Consider the following 24,425-nt stretch of genomic DNA (forward strand, 5'->3'; position numbering starts at 1 on the left):
TTAACCCGTGGGGACTGCCGCCACTGGAATCCACCTCTAATGATGAGTCACTGGAGGCCATGCTTGATAGTGTTGCGTGTAATCTCACGAAGGCTCGTCAAGACATGGCTTATTTGTATAACGCTTCGCGGAGACCTCATGATTATGTAGTTGGAGATTTTGTGTTGGTAAAGAATTTTTTTGTTGCCTAGTTTGGCTGATAATATTAATTCTATATTTATTCCTCCGTACGTCGGTCCGTACGTTATTAATAGATTTTTGGGGGACAATACTGTTTTGATGCATAGTGCTGCCGGTTCAAAAAATTCAAAAAGCCCATGTTGGACAGCTAAAGAAATTTAACGTATAGCCTTGATGGTTTGCAGTTGTTTGGGCGTTCGCGTCTGGCTTTGTGTTGTTTTTTTTTTCAGTTTGGTTGATTCTGTTTCCCCCTTCCCTTCCCCGTCGCGGACGCCATGCCCATAAGAGGATTCTGGCCGCTGTGGACCTGACGCTCCTCAGCCTGCCCGCTCCACCGTGGTTGCTGGTGCCCGTCCGTTTTCCGCTGCGTCTACGAGGCCGCCCGCCTCTTCTGCCGTCGTGACAACATCGATGCGAGTTCGTCATTCGGAACGCAGCATCTGCATGTTGCTCTGCGGCTCTTCCCTGGCTCTAAGGGCAGGGGCCCACCCTGAGGAGCCTTCTTCGACTCGCCGCGGTACGCTCGATGCTGTGCCTGGCAGAGCGAGCGGCCGGCTACTCTGCGGTGCTGGCGTGCTGGCATGCCGGCGTGCCGGCGTCGGCGGTGGCGGTCCTCGTCCCGCTCGTCTTGAAACGAGTCAGCTGGACTCAAGCGGTTGCACCTGGAAGGCCTCGCCCCTGTGAGCAAGCAACCCGCTCGACAGGGGTGCGAGGTGAAGAGTCGAGTCAGCCAGGCGCCTGGGTGTATACAGCTTTGGGGACGCCTGATGCTGCCGTGCCCGGTGACGCGTCTGCGGATTTTGGTGCTCAAAATTACATATGAACTTGAACTTTCTTGGGACGTCCTGCAACTTCAAGACTAGTCTTCAGCGCTGAAGATGCCTGCTGGTCTATGTAACTGACCTTTGTATTCATTCAAGAAAACTTGGCCTATGTATTTGGCGTATGTAATAACATGTATTTTTGGACTTTGGTTTACATGTATACAATTATTGGTATGGACTTGCAGTTAAACCATTTCGTGGGCACTTCAAGTATTGTGTAAATTGTTTGAAATCGTTTGGAATTGGACTTTTGAATCTCATGCTTGCGATGTCGGCCGGCACGATTGTTCAAGGGCAGGGGAGTTGTAGCGGTCAGGTCCGCTACCTTCAAGCTTCGCGCGTCAGCGCGGGCGTCGGCACTCCGTCCCCTCCCCCTCCTAAAGTGTGTTTGATTTATCCTCGCCTCCCCTCCTTGGGTTGGCGCTTGCGCGCTGTGCCGCGCCGAGTTAATATAAGCAGCTGTAAGGGTGTAATTCGTTCTTATTAGCTTGATTTGCTCGTCTCGTCTGGTCTAGTCCAGTAGCTTGAGTAGCTACATTGTCTGTTTCGACATGTAGTCTGTTAGTCTTTATATTGTAATGACGTGCGAGAGCGACCTCGGGGGAAAGAATGTAAGTGTTATTCTTGTTTGCGAGTGAGGCGGTGGCCCTTGCCTAAATGTAATGTAAAATAATAGGCTGTCTTGTTCAAATTCCCTTTCGGCCGCCGCCTAGAAAATTATGTTTGGTTTAACTGAATTTACTTGATGAACCTAACTTATAACTTGTAGTAACTGTTCTACCCTGAGGCGTGGACGTACGTAAAATGTACTTAAATTATTTATTTGTAACAACATGTAAAACACATGCGTGCATTATTTTTGTTGTTCACATATTTTTGCCCTTGCATTCTTATTTGAAGTAACATTTCTGTATTTGAAGCGTTCCTTGTCAATTATTAATGTCACTAAAATTACTAAAACGTCTAAATAAAATGTCACTATTTAAGTTAAACTTGTAAACTTAATTGTAAACATAGTCTGTCTTGCTTTCTTCCTTCTTCTTTTGGTCTTATTAAATGCAAACGTTAATCATAATATATTTCCAGTAATTAAACCTGCTACCAAACACCTTTCCGCTGTCCGGGCCATGTTATGGCCCTCCCTCCTCACCTTTGAGCCATTTAAGCTTTCAAAATTTAAACTCTTCTTCTTGTTCTGGACCCCATGCGAATCGTGTGTTTTTCTTACGAAGCACATTAAGTGGTTCGGCATGTTCCGCGAAGTTATGGATGAATTTAGAATAAAAATTGGCCATACCAATAAAACGGGCAATGCACTTTATGGTCTTTTGGAGGTTGAAAATCCATAATAGTTTGTGTTCTAGATGGATCAATAGTAATACCTTTGTTTGAAACTTAATGTCCTAAGAAAGATAGTTCTCAGACAGCAAATTTTACCTTTTTAGTATTGACAGTCGTGCTTTCCTTAATCTGCTTAATACCTCTGAAAGGTGCTTCATGCGTTCCTCAAAAGTTTCCGAAAATACAACAATATCGCCAAGATAATTATACAAAGATTGAAATTTTCAGATCGCCTAGGATCTGGTCCAGGAGTCGAGTGAAGATCTGGGCTCCGGTTGCTAACCCAAATGGTACCACCATATATTGGTAGAGATTCCAAGGTACGCAGAAGGCGGTGATTGGTTTTGAATCTTTTGTAAGGGAAATTTGTTGGTAAGCTGAGTTAAAATCGAAAACACTGAAATACTTTGCCTTGCTAAACCAATGGAAGGCTGTATTGAGGTCAGGTAATGGCGTATCTTCAATGGCGATACGCTGATTAATTTTTCTGTAGTCCACTACACAGCGTTGTTGGTCGTTGCCTTTAGGCACGAGATTAGCCGGGGAACTGTACGCTGAGGTCGAGGGTTCGATGACCTTCTTGTCTAAAGGTTTTTGATCATGTTCTCGCATCACCTATATTTTGAGACCTAAAAGCTTGTAGGGATGTGACTTGACAGGTGTTTTGTCTACTAGTTCAATCTTGTGCTCTATGAGATGTGTTCGTCCTAAATTGCTGGTGGGAACACCCGGAAATTGCTCGCATAAATTACTAATGGCTGATCTTTGAACTGGGCTGAGTTTGTCCAAACTTACATTTCCATCGTCAGCGGTGACTGTAATAGAGGCCGAATAGCTGGAGTCTATATTCCGCGGGTTCACAAAAGGAATAAGGAAACCTTGAATGAAATTGAAAGCAAGATGCCTGGCTTGCAAGTCAATCAGTAAGCCGGTTTAGGCGATGATGTCAGAACCTAATATAAGGTCGGTAGCTAGATCTTCCGCAACTAGGAATCAGGAATGGAAAATTCCAGGAATACTAATCAAATTTTACCTTAATGATCGCGCCTATATTTACACTTAGGGGCTGCTCTGATGCAGTAAAACACCGCAAAGCAGTGAATTCTGTTTTTCTAATCGCTTTATCATGTTGCAATGTGTGAAATAATTTGGTTGAAATAATACTTCCTACTGAGCCAGTGTCAATCAGACCTGTTATTTCCTGTTTGCCAATCAATGTTTTCACATATGGTAGTACCTTAGGAATATTACCAAAAATGTTATGACATTTTCTCTTGCTATGATTTGATAGGTTTACACATGTTTTGCATGTGTGCGTGTGTAATCGATTATTTTTCACTGTTTTCTTGTGCTGTTTTTGTTTTTTTCAGTTACTATTATGCTTTGATTTCTTTTTTGGTATTCTTTGCCCATTGTGGAAAAATTTCTGAGGTGTTAAATTTTTGTTTGTGTTCGTTGACTGATTTGCGCAATCGTAAGACAATTTTCCAAGTTTTGTTGTCGGTAGGTTATCCAAACGCAGATTGGTCGGGACACCGACTTATGCATTTTTTGAATTGTAGGAATTTTGATTGTTGTTTTTGAAATAGCAACGGTAAATGGTATGGCAATCCCTTTTACAGAAAGTACAATGCAACTTCTGTTGTTGATTGTATTTAGTTTTGTAAGAATTGTGAAATTCTGTTTGATGATGTGACTGCAGCTGATGTTTACTGTGAAACGATTTATTTTCCTTTTTCGCGCCGGAGTTCGAACTGTCGTGGAAATAGACTGGCCTACTCCACTGGCAGTCAGCATATTCAACGTTGGTGGAGTGAATACACAATTTATCTAGCTCTGCAATATTTTGCGGGCGAGCCTGGAAAACAGCTCGTGATCTTTCGGCTGGGTTGATGCCGTCGAGGATCGAACTCACGGCGTCTTGCTCTGCGACTCCCAGTCGGAGCACTTGTGCAGCCAATTTAATGTCCGCTATGTAATGAGGAAGAGCTTCATCTCGCTGTTGCAGGCGATTAAACCATTGCAACTGTATGCCTAAACGCAGGTGGGCATGAATGAAGAAATCTAAAATATCAGCATGAAACTGATGAAAAGTTAAATTTTCTTGAATTGTGAGTGAGATGCGCTCACTCAAAGGAGGTTGGGATAGTGGGAAAATCACCTCAAAAAGTTGTTTGTCCGGGATATTCCCCTTTTGATGCAATTTTAACAAGTGTTTCAAAAAATCTATTAATTGTATCGGATCAAGTCCGTTGGTCTCTGGCAGACCTGTTAACAGTCGTTCAACCGGGTGTTGAATTTTCCCGTAGAAATTGCACATATTACTGTCGCATGAATGTGTTGGTTGCTTAGAGGCCTGATTGGGAACTGTGGGTGGTGGCACAGGGACTGTTTGGAGCTCCTGTGTCATCGTGGCTTGCAGATTGGTAGGTCGGTACACCGTCGAAGGACTGAGGTGGCCCCGTGTGATCTGAGGTGTGAACAGGTGAGTTTGTAGAGGGTGCACCAGAGGAAGGGGTGAGCCTTGTGCTGATGGTACACTGGACGTGAACTGTAGGTATGGATTGTAAGGAAGGTGAGAGGTGGTGAAAGGTAAATACATACCGGCTAAATAAGGATTCCAGGGATAATTTGTAGTTTCCAGATAGGGCCTGGAGAATGTCACACTCATGGCGGGCTGCCTCGTGGTATGCGACGTAGCAGTCTGTACCTGGGGTACAGTTGAAAAGGTGGACATGGCCGCCTGGGTCGTCGTTAGTGGTAGGTTGGCTACCGTGGTTAGCTGCGGCCTTGCCGAAGGTCCTGTCTTGTTTATCTCATCTGGTGGTCGCTTCTCCGGTTGCGTAGTTTCAGGGGGTGGGATGGGGGTATTCTTCACTATGAGCACAAGGGTTTCACTCTCAAGTGCTGGTGTTAGATTTTTCCATACCGCCGTTCTCTAGGCGGCTTCTAAAACAGCTGCTCGGGCTCGAAATTTGGTTGCAAGTTTAGGAGCCTGTTGAAGATTTTTCTCATTTTCCCGTTGGTATACACCATTTAAAATGCCTGCGGACAACACCACCAGATTATTAAAACGGCGTTTCACGTGTCCGAGCCCAGTGAGGAGTCGAGTGATGTTTGCCTGACTATTTTCCTCCTCTAAATCGCACGTAGCCCTGGCGATTTCCTCAAATTTGCTACCACAAACCGAAAACTCGTCCAACACGTCCAGATTTAAATTGCTAAAAGACTGCGGGAGTTCATCATGTAAAGCTATTCTAAGGCGCCTCCTCAGTGAGACAGAGTCACCAGAGTCTGATTGCTTTTTTAATAGGAGCACGTATTGGACTTCGTCCTTCAAGAGCATCTCAGGGGCAAACATGATGCTATTATCGACTCGAAGACGAGCCGTAAAAAACAACTTACAGAAATTTCGACTCTAACTCTTAACCACAGTGTATATTAAAAAGTTATGCTTAACTCAAACCACCCACAAAACAAACACTCTTAAACCTATAATAATTAGTAACTTATACTAATACTTATACTATTTATGATCTAATGAGAATTTTCCGCTGAGAGAGAGTATGTGCCTTTGATTTAAAGAAATAAATTTTGTGTTTATCTTCCCGTCGCGTGCGCGCGGCCTCTGTACTGGCTGGCGACCGTACAAGGTCACTGGTACGCTGAACCTGTCAGCTGATGCTACAGTGCGCCGAAGTATGTGGGTGGCGGGGGGAAAGAAGCAGATAGGGCACGAACGCGTGTGCGCTGCGTGCGGCGCTCGCTAACCTCGGCGGAACGCGAACTCCGCTTGCTCAAAGAGCAAAATCAATTTTAACTTACAAAGAAATTAAAAATAAAGATGGGGTCGTGCCAGTTTTAGGACTTACAAATATACTGTATAACAAAAGTCTTAGAGTCAAACAAAAAATTAAATCATGTTCATAAATCAAACCAAAGCTACCAGTTGTAGCAAAGAGCAAACCACGCTAACTGCTACCATTTTTAAACATACGCTGGGCTGCAGGTAAACATTCAAAAATGAATAATTAAAAATAAGGCCTTGGAAACTTCGGCCCAGAAAACAACACAACAAAAACAATATCCACAGAGGTGCCCAGACGTTGTCCAAAGGAATTTACTGATCACCTACTTAGGAATTCTAGGCGGCTATGTGGATTGGGGATGAATAAAAATGATATAACAAGGATGCAGGTTTGATTTATATAACTGCCCTTTTTACTACATTTATTTGCTTACCTTTTTCTTTTCTGTTATCTTTAACCTTTAAGTACACATGTATTAAAAAATAATTAATTACAAACAGGAGAGAGCCCCGGGGCAACAAAATACATATAAAAGTAAAACAAATATCTATCTTAAACTTGACCCTGGTTTTAAGTGAGCTCGCAGGCTCAAAGGCAAGACAATTACATTTTTTTTTTAGTTGGCTTTTGAAATTACTTTAACTAAAATTTTATGTCCTGAAAACTGGTGGTCCTGGCACCGGAGGTTACGGTAGATTAAAGTCCTGAAGAAAACGTTTTATGTAGAAAATGAATGTCGACCGGAGTAGGGAGAAAACTTCTGACTGCATGAGCCCAATCACGGACTACTAGTTTGGCAGTGAAGTTCCATTCTAATTCTTCTACTTAATTCTTGGACCCTGCCTGCAACCAAAGTCCCAAATTGCTTATACTGGTTAACAGGCGGCTAAGGCTGGGCAAAACTATGCCCACGGAAAGGCAAAATGCAAGGGAGGGAGATAAGACGATCACTTACCCAAACAGCAGTGAGAAGTCACGTTAGCTTACTCCAGGAGTTTAGTAGGTTACTCCTGGCGCGGAAATTCGCGGAAGCCATGACGAGCAAAGAAAAAATGATTTAGATAAAAAAAATCAACTAATACGGGCAGCCAAAAATACAAATTAGAGAAATAAGGCATCTATGCCTTGCCGTTCGCGAATACATGACATAGTGTCGATTCTTTGAAGTACTACTGAGATTGACTCTCCCGAATCGCGACGCGTGGTCATTACTGACCAGATGCTGCCTGCCGAATGATCAAAAATGGCGTCGTTACGCCTAATTAAAGAAAGTTACTGCGCCCATCCAAATAAAGGTGGGAGTGATGGCCGAAGGGGCGAAGCAGACAACAAAATGCTTGCAGCGCTCTCACCCGAGTCGCAGGAGGACTAAGGTCCCAATCGCAGCGCGACTGCTGCCAAATTCGATTGTGACTAGCTCTCACTTATGGGAGGGATGAGTAGTGAGCTCTGGTGGCCAAAAATAGAACCTGCCTGGAGAGTCACAAAAACGTCTGCTAGAGTGCACTGAGGGCACTCGCCACCTGCGGACAGTGCGAGGTTAGAGATTTTTCCCGCCGCTAGACTTCGCTGAGGGCATTTTTTGACAAGGGCGAATGTCCTTGAAGAGACATTGCGTCCGCCTGGGTTCACTGGGGGTCGATGCTCCGAGTTGAAGTTCTCGTGAAGCCACGGGTGGTGGATGAGGGGCGAGGGGGTCTGAACTTGCTAAGTCGCCTGGGAAAGGCGTCGTGTGGACCATCCCGGGGCGTCGCCGAGGGCTGCAACATGGTCCTGGACGTGCTGGCAAAAGGCTTACCTATGCTTGTCTCCGAGAAATGAAAATTGCTAGCAGTGGGCTTGGGGTAGCGTTTGCTAGCACGAAAAGTCATACTGTTACAGGGGGGAAACAAGATTCAAACCGCGTTTGAGATGCTCCAGTCACAAATTGTCAGCAAACATTATCTAATTGAAGCCTGCGAACAAGCGGAGGTACACTGGGTTGCACAAGATTACGTCGGAGTGTACAGTAATGGAAACAAAATTAAATAAAATTTAAAAATGAAATTTTATTATTTGGTTTTCTTCTTAAAAATTAAAAATTAAATTTAAAATTCAAAATTTGTGCCCAAATATTATGATAAACGGCACACGAGGGTCGCGGGCGGACTAAGGTCGCAATCACAGGGCGACTGCCTCTAAAGTCGATTATGACAAGCTGTCTAATGGGAGGGATAAGTAGTGCGCTCTGGCGGCCAAGATGAGAAACCAGCTTGAGGGTCACAGAAACGTCCACTAGAGTGCACTGGACGCACTCGCAACCAGCGGACAGAGCTCGGTTAGGAATTTTAGCCGCCGCTGAGGGCTCTGTCGGACAAGGGTGTAAGTCCTTGGAGAGACCTTGTACCCTGCGCGGGTTCACTGGAGGTCGATGCTCCGGGTTGAAGTTCCCAAGTAGCCACAGGGGGCTGATGAGGGAAGGGAGATCAAAACTTGCTAAGTCGCCTGGGAAAAGCTTCGTGTGGACCGTCTCGAGGCGTCGCCGAGGACTGTAATATGCTCCTCGACGTGCTGCAAAACAGCTTACCTATGCTTGCCTCCGAGAAATGAAAGATGCTAGCGCGGGGCTTGGGGTAGCATTCGCTAGCACGTAAAGTCATACTGTTACAAGTGGAAAACTTGATGCAAACTGGGGCCGAGATGCTGCGATAACCATTCGTGAGCAAAAGTATTTTATTGGGCCTGCGAACAAGCGTAGGTGCACTGTGTTAAACAAGATTACGTCGGAGAGTACAGTAATGGAATCAAAATGAAATGAAATAAAAAATGCAACTTTATTTTTTGGCTTTTCTTCTTTGAAAATGATAAATGAAAATTAAAATTCAAAACTTGTGCCCAATAATTATGAAAAACGTCACAATACCCCAATATACTGTGAAAATATCTGTGTCCTTGAAACGATATAAATACCAGTACCTAATTAAACCAAACAAACCAACTTTAATACGACCCTATGCTGAGACATAATGTAGCAAAGGATGATTCGAAAGTATAGCCAATACTAAACACAAGGTATTACCATAATAGTCCATTCAGATGTACATCAGTGCTTGCAAAAGGTCAGGTCATTCTGAATTTTTTTATATATTGTTAGTATCTAAACCAACATTAAAAAACCAGATTTGCAATTTCCAAAACTGCTGTGCGAGCGGCAGTGTACCCAAAAAACCATGAAATTTTCGGTCTTTTTTCAGCCTTTTCTCAATATATCATTGAAGGAAGTGTCTGACCGGTATAGTCATTCTACAAAGTTTTAAAGTAGACTACATTTTCTACAATTTGAGAATGGGTCGAGCTCTATAAAGCCATTGGTTCCTAAGATACAGTTCTTCGAAAATTGGTCATTTTTTTCCAAAAAGGTGAAATTGTTTCAAAATTGTCACATATTTTGTGAAATATCTTCTAAAATACGCATCCCACTTCATAGATTAAACGAAACAAATTTGTAGTAAATTTAATTATCTTTCATTTGAGATCAACCTGGTACCTGTAGGCTCAAAAGTTCTCTCCAAAACGGCATTTTACCAAAATATTTCATATGCGGGTTTATGGGGGGAAATGCAAATAAAACTGTTCTAACGTATTTTTATGGTTTTATTTATCAGGCATTTAAAAATTATTTATTTTTGTTATTGTTAAAAATATTCATTAAGACCTGATGTGTAGACTAATTTTAATATTTTTTTGTTACAGGAACAATTGTGAAAGGTTTCAGACAGATGAAGGTCCCAATGGCAATAACATTCTTCTTGGATCGTGAAGATCTGCTTATCTTGCAAGGAAGGCTATTTTAGGAGTCCTTAATCGTTCGTACGGGTGTGCAAAAGACAGACAGGTGACAGAGAGAGGATATAAATCCGAGTGTTTTCGTTGTCCCCTCACTTGAACACCATACCCGCACCAGGCAGATCTCAGTGTGTTGCGAAATTACTATCCCTCCGGGCGTGTGCTTCGTGTCTCGTAAGGACCTTGACACAGGTCCTGTTGTGATCATCAAAGAACAAGGGATTCGAACACTAATTGAAGTGAGTCAAAAACATGGTCTCACAGAAAATAAAAATTTCCTCCAAATTTGCAACCAAGTCAGTGCTCATGATGCATGCAGGAAGAGATATACAGCTGTGTGTAACGTTGACTGGCAACTACCTTGAGAGGGATTTGCTATCACTGAAGAATTTCTCCAGCAACAAAGCAAACTGCCCTTGACAAGAAGGAATGTGGTCCATACAGTTGAGAACCTGGGCTTGAGGCAAACTGTTTTAGATGCAGCTATACGCCGAGGTGATGATTGGGGAAGGGCCATTGAGGAGCGCTTCCTCACCATTGACGACCTGGTTGCTGCAGACAGGGCGTACCACAGATTGTGCTACAGGAGCCTGTTAAGATTACCACCTGCTACTGGGAATAAGAGATGGTATCGTCCAGCCATTTACACTGAAGAAGCGATGGAGTGTGTGTACGATTACCTATTGGAAAACAGTGATGAATGCCAGTTTTCTTTATCACATCTTCTGCAGCAAATTAAGGGTGATTGTATCCCTGATGTCAGAACAGCGAAAACTCACCTCCAAAAACATTTTGGCGATGACAAAAGTCATAGTGGAGATGGGCTCCAACAAAGGGACATTCCTCTGCTTCAAAAACACCAGCCATATAATTTTCTATGATCATTGGAACATCGAACAAAAAGGCAATGTGCAGAGAGAGCAGTTGAGAGTTGTGAAGGCAGCAGCATAAATCATCGTGGAAGATATCCGCACACAAGTGTATGGCGCCAGTCCGTATCCCCCCTCGGATGATTTCTTCAACAGTGTTGATTCTGTTATCCATGAGTCAGTACAGCTATTTTTTGAGAATGTTGTTCACAAAAACAAGCGTGGTCTCTTTGAAGCATGGAAGAAGAAGTGTGTGTCATTTTGTCATGCTCTGATAGCTGCTGTATGACCTCGATCTTTTGTTTCCTCTGTTCTGATTGGAATTGGTACCTACTTTTACCGAAAATATGGATCCAAACATCTGGTAAATATGAGCGCTGCGTTGGGGTTCTCCTGTTCTTATTCAGCAACTGTACAGCTTGAAACTTCGGCGATCTTACGAGATCAATCCTCACTACCAATAGAAAAAGGACCTTTAATCCAATTCGTAATTGACAATGCAGCTGTGAATGTTAACACGCTGGATGGTGCTAACACATTTCATGAGATGGAAGGCATTTTGTGTGTGACCCCTCGAGAGCTGTAATGCGAGACAAAAACATCCCACGTGTACAGAACTATGTTTCTGATCAAAATGTGACCTCCAGCAGTGAAGTACAAATCAAAGAGTGCAATGTTAAAAAAACTGTGGATTGGCAGCAATCATGGTTGAGGATTTGCAAGGAACATATGAAATTGATGGTGAAATTTTGCCCTTGGCTCCTGACCTAAAATGGTTGTATGGGTAGTCGCTCCACAAACAGTCGATTCCAGGGTGGAATGGATTTATGGAGGAAGTTACAGAGGGGCTTCATTTTTCGCGGTCAAAAATTATTTTACTTCCATTCATCCATGCCCCTCCCACTGACTACAATACTGTATTCACTTCACTCATGGAAGCCAGTAACCGGAGCAAAGCTCATGGCCAGAAAATCACGTTCGTCACTTTCGACCAGCCATTATACATAAAAGCAAGAGATATTGTCGAGAGTGGACTTCACCCGGAGTTGAACAGTGTAGTTGTACGGCTTGGTGGATTTCACCTCTTACTGTCCTTTATGGGATGCATTGGCACAATAATGGGTGGGAGTGGTCTGAAAGATCTACTAACCACCATCCACGCAGGCCACAGTGTTGACCAAATGTTTAATGGACACGCATATTCACGAGCTGTTCGAGCCCACATTTTGAAAAAACCTCACACTGGCTGGCATTGTTTTTGATGAGTCTGACATGACTCCTGAGGAGCGAAATGCGAATGAAAAATTGTTGAGAGACACTGATAGGTCTCTAACTATGTCAGCAGAAGAAATCGATATCTACCAAATGCTAAAGGCAAAATTTAAAAGTGCCTTGGAGAAAATTGAAGCATATGGTCCATTATCAGAGTTGTGGGTCCAATAATTTCGTTCGACCACATTGATCAAACTATTTATACAGGCAGAGCATGCTACTGATTGGAACCTTCATTTGTACACTGTCCACAAGATGCTCCTTTTTTCCATGCAGCTGGAAATTTTTGTACGCTGTACGAGTGTGTACCTCTACTTTCAGTATATGATGGGTCTACAAAATCAGATGGCAAAATGTTCACAAAAGGATCAATCACCATTCGCCGGTCTGACAAGTTTTGGTCTGGGTTGTGGTCAGACCTAACAATTGAACAGAAGCTGATGCGATCCATGAAGACCTATGGTGGGTTGACCCAAGGAAGGGGAATCTCCGACATTGTGCTAGTAAGGTGGACTGCAGGAATTGTGTTTATGGTGAATATATGTGAAGAACTTGAAAGTTTTTGCAGAACCTCATGTCCTACTGGAGAGCAGCATGTAGACATGAGACCTTATAGAATCATCCGAGATAACAGTGATGTGGAAAAACTCAAAAACTGGTTTGCTCTCCAACCTCCATTTCCCAAAACTGACAGTTTGCTTTCCATTAGTAGTGGTTTACTGGCAGGTCCTGAGATTAATTGCCACATGGCCCAGAGAGTTGGAACTGAGGGAGTGAAGAAAATTGTGGGAGAAATGTACGACAAGGTAGTAATAAAATGGATAAACAAAGTTACCACACTGGCATCGATCACCTCATCTATTAAATTGCCGGACATAAACAGAAGAGTAGCTGTGGATCCGCTCAAAATCTTCAAGCGAGTGTGTTTTGCAAAGCAATCTGAACAGGATTTACATGATGAATTCAAGTATGAGTTGGCCCCATTCCCGATGTCTTTGTTAAATGTACTGGGTATGCGCAAGGGCACAAAATCCACTCTGTATTCTGCCTTCATGGCTCTTTCCAGCCAAATACTGATATATGCCAGCACTCACATCGTTTTGGATGGTGGCTACCTCTTGCACAAGGTCGTGCGGCAGCGGAAGAGAACAGTTCGAGCACTTTTGGCGCATTTTACCACCTATGTCCATAACCACTTTGGAAAGAACGTCTCCATCGTTTTTGATGGCTTCCCTGAAGATGCTACCAAAAAAAAACAACACTAAAACAGCAGAACGACTCAGGCGATACGCAGCTCATTCCAGCTACGAATTGACGTTAAATGAATCCACAGTAATTCAAATTGCTCAAGTACATGTATGGGCAATGAGAACAGCAAGAGATGACTAATAACTCTTCTTTGTGACGCCTTTCAGAACGAGGGAGTAGAAGTGGCTGTTGCCGAAGAAGATGCGGATCGAGAGATCGTCATGACGGCGCTTTCAAAAAGAGCAGTAGCTGATCGTGTCGTCATAGTGGGAGAAGATGTCGACCTGCTCGTTCTTCTCAATGGTTTAGGCGCTGAAGAGACAAATGTCTACCTTCAGAAGAGCACGAAGGGCGAAGCTGGTTGCTGTCACTACTCTACAACCTCCTACAACCACCAGGACTCCCAGCGATCACCATGGATAATACTATTCACCCATGCGTTCACCGGGTGCGATACCACCTCAGCACCGTTTGGCCAAGGAAAGACCAAAATTACCACATTCCTGAGCAAGAGTGAACCACTTGCTGAGCAAGTGGAGGTCTTTCTTCGGCCAGAACCCACCCCACAAGCCGCGAGAGAAGCAGGCATCAAGTGCTTTGTGGCTCTATATGGGGGTGACATTGGATTTCCTGATGTATAAGACGTTTGTCACTTCAAGGAGCATAAACCTCGCCCGTTTGCCACCGACGGAAGATGCCACAGGTCACCATGCAGCAAGGTGCTACCTCCAAGTGCAGAAGTGGCAGGGAGTCTACATGAATCCCACTGATTGGGAATGGAAGCGGTCTTCTGAGGGACTCGACCCATCCCCACCGCTATGGATTCCGCACCTCCTACCTTACTGCGAAAAATTTCATGTAAATGCAAGAAAGGGTGCTCTGGTATCTGCTCGTGCAGAAAGGCTGGGCTCCACTGCTCAGTCCTCTGCCAGTCATGTGGTGGCAAATTGTGCATTGACGATGTTAGTTTTATTTTTTGTGTAAATGTTATTTGTCCTTATAGTTGGTAGCATAATGTTTGTACAAGCATTTCAACATGTAGGTGTATAAAACAATGTTTGATGAAGTTGTAATTCTCGATAGGCATATTATTTTTTTTATTTTTTTATAAAACAATTTTAACAATAACCAAAATAAAATTTTAAATGATTGATAAATAAAACAATAAAATGATGTGAGAACAGTTATTTTCATTTCCCCCCAAAAAACCACTTATGACTTTTTTGGTTATCTGCCGTTTTTGAGAGAACTGCTGAGCCTACAGGTACCAGAGTGGTCTCAAATGAAATATAAATAAATTTACTACAACTTTGTTTCGTATAATATATATTAGGTGGAATGCGTATTTTAGAAGATATATCATAAAATAAGTGACGATTTCGAAACAATTTCATCTTTTTGGAAAAAAAAAATGCCTATTTTCGAAGAACTGTATCTTAGGAACCAATGTCTGTATAGAGCTCGCCCTGATCTAAAATTGTAGCAAATTAAGTCTTATTTAAAACTTTGTAGAATGACTATACGGTCAGACCCTGTCTTCATTGAGATATTGAGAAAATACTGAAAAACGACCGAACATTTCATGGTTTTTTGGGAACACCGCCGCTCGCACAGCACTTTGGAAATTGCAAATCTAGTTTTAATGTTGGTTTAGGTCCGAACAACAGAAAAAAAAATTCAGATGACCGGACCTTTTGCAAGCACGACCCCCTTTTCATGTTTAACATGACTGGACTATAAGAAGGTGGGTGTAGATATAGAACGATAAAAGAATCTGAAACGGTTCGTAATCAAGTGACTCGTATCCTTATTTCCCTTGACTGGCGCGGCGCGTGCCCGGTGCGTCCACTTGACATCTCCTCCCGCCACGGCCCCGCTCACGCCTCTCGCCTCGTCAAGTCGCGCGTGCGACACAAGCACATCTCACCTATAACTATGTATGTAGTTACAAACATACCTTGCCTGACACCGACTCCGAAAATAAAAACAATTGTAACTACATTATTTTATCGTAATAATTCGATTCACTTTTAAGTATTCTAATATTTTTCATTTTATTTTACTTAGGAGAAATCTAAACATATTTTTATCATTGTTTGTTATTCATAGGTGGTATGTGTTGAGTTAGATTTTAAGTGGGTAGGTACCTACCTACCTTCTTGCGTGGTATACACATAGTTCGTACCTACATATTGATGAGTGGAAAAAGTAAGTTGTTTATTAAGTTTTAGAGGAAAACGCAATTTTTTTACTGTTTTGTGCATATTAAATTGTTTTGGTATACAGTTGTTTTAAGTTTTTTTGTTAAAATTTTGTGTTTATTTTCTATTATCCCTTTTTATTTACACCCATTGCAATAATGGTTGATTAAATAAAAAAATTCTTAAAATAAACGTTTTCGACAAAATTTTGAAATTTAAAAAAAAATAATAACAGAATAGGTCATGTACATGGTATGGAAGATTTATTTATTTTATTGCAATTTCGTTTCTTTACCCCTTTTAGAAATGGTTCGTTGTTACAAAAATTGTTACTTATTGAATATTTTACTGGTTAAATAATAAGGGAGAATATTTTTTTTGGTCATTTAAACCCTTTTTATTTCACCCTTAGCAGCAATGGTTCGCTGTATCAAAAATAGTTTCGGAGAATTTTTTTAGATGATATTTATATGGTTTACAAACAGATTGAACTGATTTAATAGTGTAATTACTAAAGGATTTATTGTTACTTTTTGTCTGTCAACCCATGTTTTATTCCACCCTTTGCAGTGACAGTTGGTCGTATAAAAATTATTTCGGACGATAGTTTGTTTGCAGGGAAAGTATTGGCGGGCCGCCGGGGCTTGCAGAAATTGGCTACAAGTTATAAATAATATTTTAAGGTTTCACATTAATTAAGAACGGATTAAAAATTGTACATGGTATGAAAATTAGGATTTTCTATTTCCACCCCTGTTTTATTAAAGCCCTTGAAATAATGGGTTATCTTAATAAAACTAGTTTCAAACATATGTTTAAGATATAAATTATAATATTAAACACATACTGAACGGATTCGGTTGTGTGTTTACTAAAGGAGTTAAGAATTATTTTGTCCTCCAACCTCTGTTGTTTTCCACTCCTTGCAGTAATGGTTGGTTGTATTAAAAATTATTTCGGACGAAAGTTGTAAATAATACTTTAAGGTTTTACAATACAATATAACAGATTGAATAGAGTACATGTTATGGATTTTAACGTTTTTTAATATTACCCCGTTTTTTATAGCTTGCAGGAAAGGTTCATATTATCAATAAATGTTTCAGACAAATGTTTAAGATAAAAATTATAAGATCAAAAAACATAATTTGTTTCGATTGTGTCTCTAATAAGGTAGTTATGAATGTACTGTCCTCCAACCCTTGTTTTTCCTACCCCTTGCAGTTATGGTTGGTTGTATCAAAAATGTATTTATACAAACGTTTTTGGTATTACTCCTACGAGTTGTAATATCTTCAAACTGAAACAATATTCGTCATATTATGGGAGTTATAAAGATTTTTCTGTTTTTTTATTTACCTTCTCCATTTCAACCCCTATAATTGGATTTACACCATTAACGATTTCGAAGGAGATTTTTCTAATAATAGATTTTATTTATCATTTTGGAAACAAATTGTGCATATATACGTCCAAAAAGATGTGATATATATGTATGTATATATATTGTTACGGATTATTAAAAAACAAAATTATAACAGTCGTGGGAAAACTATTGGGTTCGTAAATGGATAGCCCAATTAAAAATTTTATTACACATTTTTATTGATTACCAATATTTACATTACTAAAAAATTATCTTACAAACATGCCTAATAATCAATTACACTTAAAAATGTTTATTCCCCAGTCACTCGGTTTTAACACACCGCAACACCTCGCTGGGCCGCACCTCTGGCGCAACTCTCGCTGCAGCACCCCTCGTGGAACTCCGTCGCCGCACTCCACCACCGCCGTCGTACTTCCCTTCGCCGAGGACTGCTCGACGCTTCGCTCGGAACTTCGCGCAGGGCTCTCGCCAAACCCGTGGCACTATCGCCCCGACTATCGCCCCGACTATCGCCCCGGAACTGAACTCTCTCGCCGAGGAACTCCGCCGCACCCGCGACACTATCATGCAGACTCTCTCGCCCCGGAACTCTCACCCAGATTCTCACCACGGAACTCCGCTGCACCCGCGGCACTATCGCCCGAACTATCGCCCCGGAACTCAACCGCACCCGTGGCACTGTCGCCGCAGGAAAAACTCTCTCGCCGAGGAACTCCGCCACACCGCGACACTATCGCGCAGACTCTTTCGACCCGGAACTCTCGCCCAGACTCTCGCCACAGAACTCCACCGCACCCGCGGCTCTATCGCCCAGACTATCACCCCGGAAATGCGCCGCCCCTGCGGCACTATCGTCGCGGGAAAACTCACCGGGAGGCCGGCGTCCTGGGCTTATATATGCCCAGGCACCACTTATGAAGTCACGAGTGTGGCTGGGGCCAGTCACGTCATTCCGTGCCGACCAGAATTCAGAATTATCGATAAAGGCATCGGCAGCTCGCGTGGAGACCCGCGGAACACCCAGCTGCCACGTGTCAGGTTAACGGCGCCGAGGCAGATTGTCGCGCGGGGAGCGTTGGCAGGAGGGAGGGGAAGCGGCGACCCTTGTAATCCACAAGGTGCGCGCGGCACGTCTCACGTTTAGGTGGCACGTGACGTCAGTGGCCATCCTGGGCCACCAGCCAGCTACGAACTTGCGCGCGCACATATATTTATATGTGTGCATGATATATAAACTTTTAAGTTGACGATGGTTTGGAGGTCTACGAAACATGAATCGAAAAATTATATAAATTTTTCCCGGAAATCCCACCACAGTAACGGCTGCAAAAGTAGTATTTCTTCGAAACCTGTCTAAAAAGGGTTCATTGATGATTCGCCGTGGGAGCAAGTAGGGGTGCCATTTTTTATTACTCTAGTTTGCATATCCTTTGTGCTGCCCAGAGCTCACAAGATCACACTTCTTATAAGCAATCACAAATATCTTGGTTATCAGGGAATATGATATAAAACTAGATAAAATATAACATTGATTTATATGTGAAAGTTATTAAAATTGTAATACACAAACACTAAACTGTGTACAGCAGAGTGGGAGTAAAGGATCGATTAGGTACCTTAGATGGAAGCATGATTACTTTAATTAGGAAACAGCAATTATAGAAACGAATTCCTCCCCAGTTTACAATAAGACAATTATCGGACGATGTAAGATACAATCATAAGTGAGTATGACTCACTGGAAATTCTAATAAACTACTGAGGAATTTACAGAGGCTTGTCATGGCAACATACGGCAGTATACAAAGCACACAATTTAATGCATCTAGGACACCAAAGCATAAAAAAAGAATACCAATACTTACCAAGGATAGAATACTAATGCTATTTACATTTTGAAGGTGGACCACGAAAACCAAATTTCAAACGCAAGGCAAATTTTGCCAATGTAGTTTATAAAAAAAATAGTATACTAATGAAAATATAGACTAAGCTATTTAGATCATTGTTTATAATTGAAAAATCCATGATTTAGTTGTATAACATTTATTAGATGTATCACACATAGTCCAGACCTTTATTTCCTCAATTGATATCCTAAGTTTTACATTTTATGTCCACATTATTGCTACAATGTCTGAAAGTGGCATTGTACCACCCGAAGTTAGAAGAAGAAAATTGTGGGATCCCATGAAAATGACACAAGCTATTAAATTGGTCTGTGAGAAAAAAAATGGGATATCTAAAGGCTGCAAAAGAATGCAATGTTCCCAGAACAACTTTATTTTGGTAAGCAAATTCTAATAAAGAGGATGATGCTGCAGCCACAACCACACTTGGTGGTAAAACCATTTTGCCTCCTGAAGAAGAACGTGATCTAGTGGACTACTGCCTTCTCATTGAGTCTTTGTTCTATGGACTAACTAGAAGAGATGTTCGTATATTGGCCTACCAGGTGGCTGTTAGAAATAATATTCCAAAACCATTTGGCGTCTCAGGCATTGCTAGAAATTACTGGTTGAAGAGATTTTTGAGACGGCATAAGGACAGATTGTCCATCCGGAAACCTAAAGGCACATCCGATTCCAGAGCTTCTTGTTTCAACAGCGACAAGGTCAATATATTTTTTGACAACCTAGAGGAACTATTTGACAAACATCACTTCCCCGCGGATAGAGTATTCAATGTTGATGAGACAGGGCTGTCCATCGTGCAAAGCATGATGCCCCATGTTATAGGTCACAAAGGGAAACGTCAAATTGGAGTCCTGACAGCTGCCGAAAGGGGTTCTCTAATGACAGTGATTGCCTGTATGAGTGCTGCTGGCACATTTATTCCTCCCATGATAATTTCCCCGAGAACTAACATGAATCATCTTTTGATGAGAGGAGATCCACCAGGGTCGATTTCTGCTTCTCATCCATCAGGATGGATTCAGTCCAACCTTTTTAAACAGTGGTTTGAGCACTTAATTCAAAAGACTAACCCATCAGAAGATCATCTCATGCTGTTGGTGATGGATGGACATCACAGTCACAAGAGGAACATTGAAGTGATTTATTTGGCACGTGCTAATCATGTTCATCTCATCACACTGCCTCCGCATTGCACCCACAAGATGCAACCCCTCGACAAGACGTTTATGGGTCCGTTTAAATCGTACTACAGTGAGGAAATACGCAAGTGGCTTTGCAACGACAGAATTTTGGGACCATATGATGTTGTAGAACTGTTTGGACATGCTTATCTGAAAGTGCAAAGTGGTGAAATAGCTGTCAACGGTTTTAGAGTTACTGGTGTATTCCCTCCAAATAGATAAATTTTTAACGATCACGACAACATTGCTGCTGAATATGGTAGAGAAGACACGGGTCAAACTAAACACCATCACCAGGGTGGTTCATTGCAGCAGAAATGGGGAGGTGCAGTGCAGCAGCACCCGGAAGGTGCAGTGCAGCAGCACCAGGGAAAAACATCTGTCGATATCGCTGGACCATTAAAACCTGTGGCAGGTCAGTAAAGTATGAATAAAACACATTTAATAGTTACACCTGTAGTTCACGAGTCAGTAATCAGATTTCTAAAGATGTTTCTTCTTCAGGCCTATCAACAGCACCTGCTACATTTTCACCATATGATATTTCGCCACCACCTAACAGATCAAACAGAGGAAAATCATCTCGATGGGGCCGGCCTAAATGCTCATCACAAATCTTAACATCTTCCCCATACAAGAAAAACTTGGAAGTGTCTCTGAAGGGACGAGCATCTAAGAATAATATCCCTACAAAGAAGCGCTTTTATGAAAGTGAGCCATCTAAGAGAGTTGCAGTTTCCAAGAGATCACATTCCATTGAAAGTACTTCTTCCTCTAATTCTTCTGTTGAAGTCCAACTCACCAACAATAGTGATGATGACTTTCCAACAAAGGAACTTCAACCTGATGACACAGGTGTTGAATGTATTTTTTGCGATTATGTTAAAGGGGAAGAGTGGATCAAGTGCATGCAATGTGAGATGTGGGCTCACGTCAAATGCTCTGGTTGCGAAAAAGATATTTATATCCACGTTTTTTGCTCATAGTGTTCGTCTGTAGATATGTTTATTGGGGTATTCCATAACCCCTTCTCTATTCCATAACCCCTACCATTTACAGTTTATTTTATTTATGTCATTAAAATTGTTATTGCTATATTTGGATCTATGTTTTCAACTCTAGTGCTTAGTCAAATAAATTATCTTTGCAATGATGCTTAGATATTTCTTTAAAAGTATATACATCACAAATTATCACCTTATATGTAAATTGTATTCCATATCCCCTTACTTTACTCTATGTTTGACGACCCAGTTATAGGAAGAAAAATTACATACAAGAGGATTTATAACAATTCTTTAAGCGCCATGCCGAAGAAGGGGAAGGTGAAAAGTAGAAGGAGGGATGGTGAATACTTACGTTGGAGGGGAAGAGGGGAAACATATGTAAGCTCAAATCCTCTTTCGATCATCTGGATTTGCAACTGGTACAATTTAATTACAAATCATAAAAAAAGGAAGAATGTTTTGACTAGCTAGACTACATGATCTGTAGACTGCTGCTTGATTTTAACAACAATTAATGATGCATTAGTTTGCATACACCCACCAGAAATATACATATCATTCTGTACCTTTTAAGAAGAATGGCCTTCCATTTTATGTATACCCCAGTTTTTCACAATGTTTTTTAAATCACTGACTGTTTTTGTGAAAAATTCTTGAACAATAGGAGTTGAAAGATAGGCATCTTATACAATGCTTATTTTGTGTCTTGGGCTGTGTAGTGTTGTCTGAGACACTAATGTAAGGATGATTCTAATTGCAATTTGTTAAAACACTTCTAAACACCAGGGAACTGTTAATGTACATGTGACCACAGTGCACGGTTTAGTGTTAATAGTGAATTCTCTCAACATTTTGTTTCCCCAGAAAAATGGAAAGCTAGTCTTGGTGAAGGGGAAAGAAAGAATTTCAAGTGCAGCTTTTGTGGTCAGGTAATTTATTAGGCTTAATCAAGAGGAGGTAGTACAGTAGAAGACTTCTCGTCACAGCCCCATGTAGCGGCACAAAGTGTAGTACTTCCGCTGGTGTGCCGGAGATCTATCCAGGCAGCCGTACAGGTCATTGATCTTCAGACAGTCCGTCTGGCTCATGCCCTCGCGCTGCCCCAGCTTCACTTCTTTCTTCTTCGGTGTGATGGTCGGCAGGCCCTTCTCCTTGCTGCAACACCACCACGAGCATCGGACAGACATCATACCATATGGCTGGGTTTCGACTACTTTTGCGCGGCAAACTTATCAGTTCTGTGTGACAAGGACAGACACGCGGGTGGTATCAAGCAATGTGACAGCAATATATGATCTACTGGTTTTTCAAGCATTTACATAATGGTCGAATTATGTTTTGTATTAATAAAGCGAGAAATGTCTTGAGTCTCTAAGTATTAGGAAACGCTGTTGTGTACTCTTGGAGCAAGGATAAACATCTACCATAGTGCCCAGCATTTTATTGGTGAACCTAGGTCCTTGAGCTTGACACGAGAATCAGAGACAGAAAACGGAAGCAACTCGAGTAAACCAACCGTATCGCATCAACACTGGACGCGCGTATCTCTTGCGTATAATATGGGTTCATATCCATACCTGAACCCGCATAGTTTTTGTGATAGGCAACGATCCATTGGTCACTAGATGTATACACTTTTTACATTCTTGCATATCGAAGCAATTTATGAATTCAAGTTTTAACCCAATATTTCTTGCTAGTGAAATGGAATTAAGCGAATATGTTCGTTGTCATATCAAATGTCTTTACTTGCTATAATTTTTTCTGTACTATTATTTAGCGCAAATGTGTCCGAGTCGTTATTTTTTACGGTTCCTATGTATATTTTGTAATTCTTTTGGTAAAAGGCGAACATTTTAGGTTACTTTATTCGAAAATCTGTCTCTTTACTAAAAAAAAAAATAGAATTTATTTTACATACTTATTACAACACAGCTTAATGAATTTGTAGTGCTAAGAGAAACTTGTCATTATAAACAGAAAGTTAAAATAAGGCCACACTGGAATCTTTGACATATGCATGTGTGCTGATCTGCCATGACTTTAGTGGTTTTATGGAATTCAGCTCCGCACCTCCAAAGGCATTCTGGGTATTATATTAAATTTATTTTTTGTATAATGTCAGAGTTCAACATCTAATGATGGCAAAGTGTGTTCAAGTAACATGATATTACCTCGGAGCTAAACATTTTAGATTTATGATATATTAGTCTACACAGCTACATGTTTTCCGAACCATCTTATATTCTTAGAATAATTTTTATTTTAACAAATTGTTTATTCAATGATGAAAATAAACTTACCTGAAAGAGTAACTTCCATAATGTAGGACGCTATCGTAATCGTATTCAAAACTGTAAGTCGTATTCTCGAGACTCTCTTTTTCAAAATTCACCTTGAACTCTGCAAATAATTTAACAAAACATTAATATTTTTAAAAATAAAAGATTCCGGTATCTAATATTTTTAAGTGCGACTAATGCTATAAAGCTGACGTCACAACGTTTAGTGTGTCAAACCATAGAAACCGTCGACAAAAGCTCTGCCAGAAATAAAATGGTTTTCCATTTAAATTTAGTAGATATTGTTTCCTATGGTACGAACCAAAAATTAAAATGTTCTATAATACTTATCTTGAATTTAATTCCTTATAGGACTGAGTGATTGCCAGTTTGGTTTAATAAATGTAATTTATGCAACTTATAGTAAAAGTTGCATTCTTATGATCATTGTTTTATAAATATACATGGATATTCATATTTACTGTGGTTTTCCGGAAGAACCTGGTCCCTTGCCTAAATTGCCAAACCACACAATATTATACTGTACTCTTATTTAATTGTTTAGCACAAGAAACAGCTTCAAATGCCGGGCGGGTGAAGGCTCTCTCTGGCAGACTGCAGGGAACGGCTGGCTCCAGGCGATGGGAGAAGCAAGTGCCATCTAGTCCCTAACCTGCTTGAACGGCCGGTCGTGGTCGGATCTCTTATAAGTTCCTTTTTGCTGACCCTCTCTCAGTTATGGCTGGTCTTTGCGTTTCCTTTTGATTTGTGTTGCTGAGATGTGTACTTGAAGGGGTTGTATAAATTCTGTCCACTGCAATTTAGTGTTTTCCCTGATATTTTTTCTTTGCATTTTGAATGTTTTTTCTTGTGTTCTGGATTTGTTACTTTTATACTGCTTATAATAGCGATAATTGTGACAGTCTATTATTAAACTTGCAACCTTGACAGTCGGCTAAAAGACTTTATTTGCGCTTCTGTTTACCAGAAGAAGGTATTATTTGATTTCAATTTATGTAGTATACACAGTGTATCAAAATTCATGTTACAACGCTTCAGGGTAGAAAGCTCTTATTATTT

The 24,425-nt window shown here is 41.3% G+C and overlaps 1 protein-coding gene across 2 annotated transcripts in view; it reads right to left on the reverse strand.

Moving 5' to 3' along the window:
• Positions 1-21,980: 21,980 nt before the first annotated feature.
• Positions 21,981-24,425, reverse strand: part of LOC134527253 (hatching enzyme 1.2-like) — a 144,420-nt gene continuing 141,975 nt past the window's right edge. For both annotated transcript variants that reach the window (XM_063359768.1, XM_063359767.1), the window contains exons 6-7: positions 23,367-23,466; positions 21,981-22,218 (exon numbers count right to left, since the gene is read on the reverse strand). In XM_063359768.1, coding sequence (XP_063215838.1) covers positions 22,044-22,218; positions 23,367-23,466 — 275 coding nt within the window. In that variant the 3' untranslated portion in view covers positions 21,981-22,043. The remainder of the gene's footprint in view (positions 22,219-23,366; positions 23,467-24,425) is intronic.

This window comes from Bacillus rossius, chromosome 1 (assembly GCF_032445375.1).
Source record: "Bacillus rossius redtenbacheri isolate Brsri chromosome 1, Brsri_v3, whole genome shotgun sequence".
In the NCBI taxonomy this organism is placed as follows: Eukaryota; Metazoa; Arthropoda; class Insecta; order Phasmatodea; family Bacillidae; genus Bacillus; species Bacillus rossius.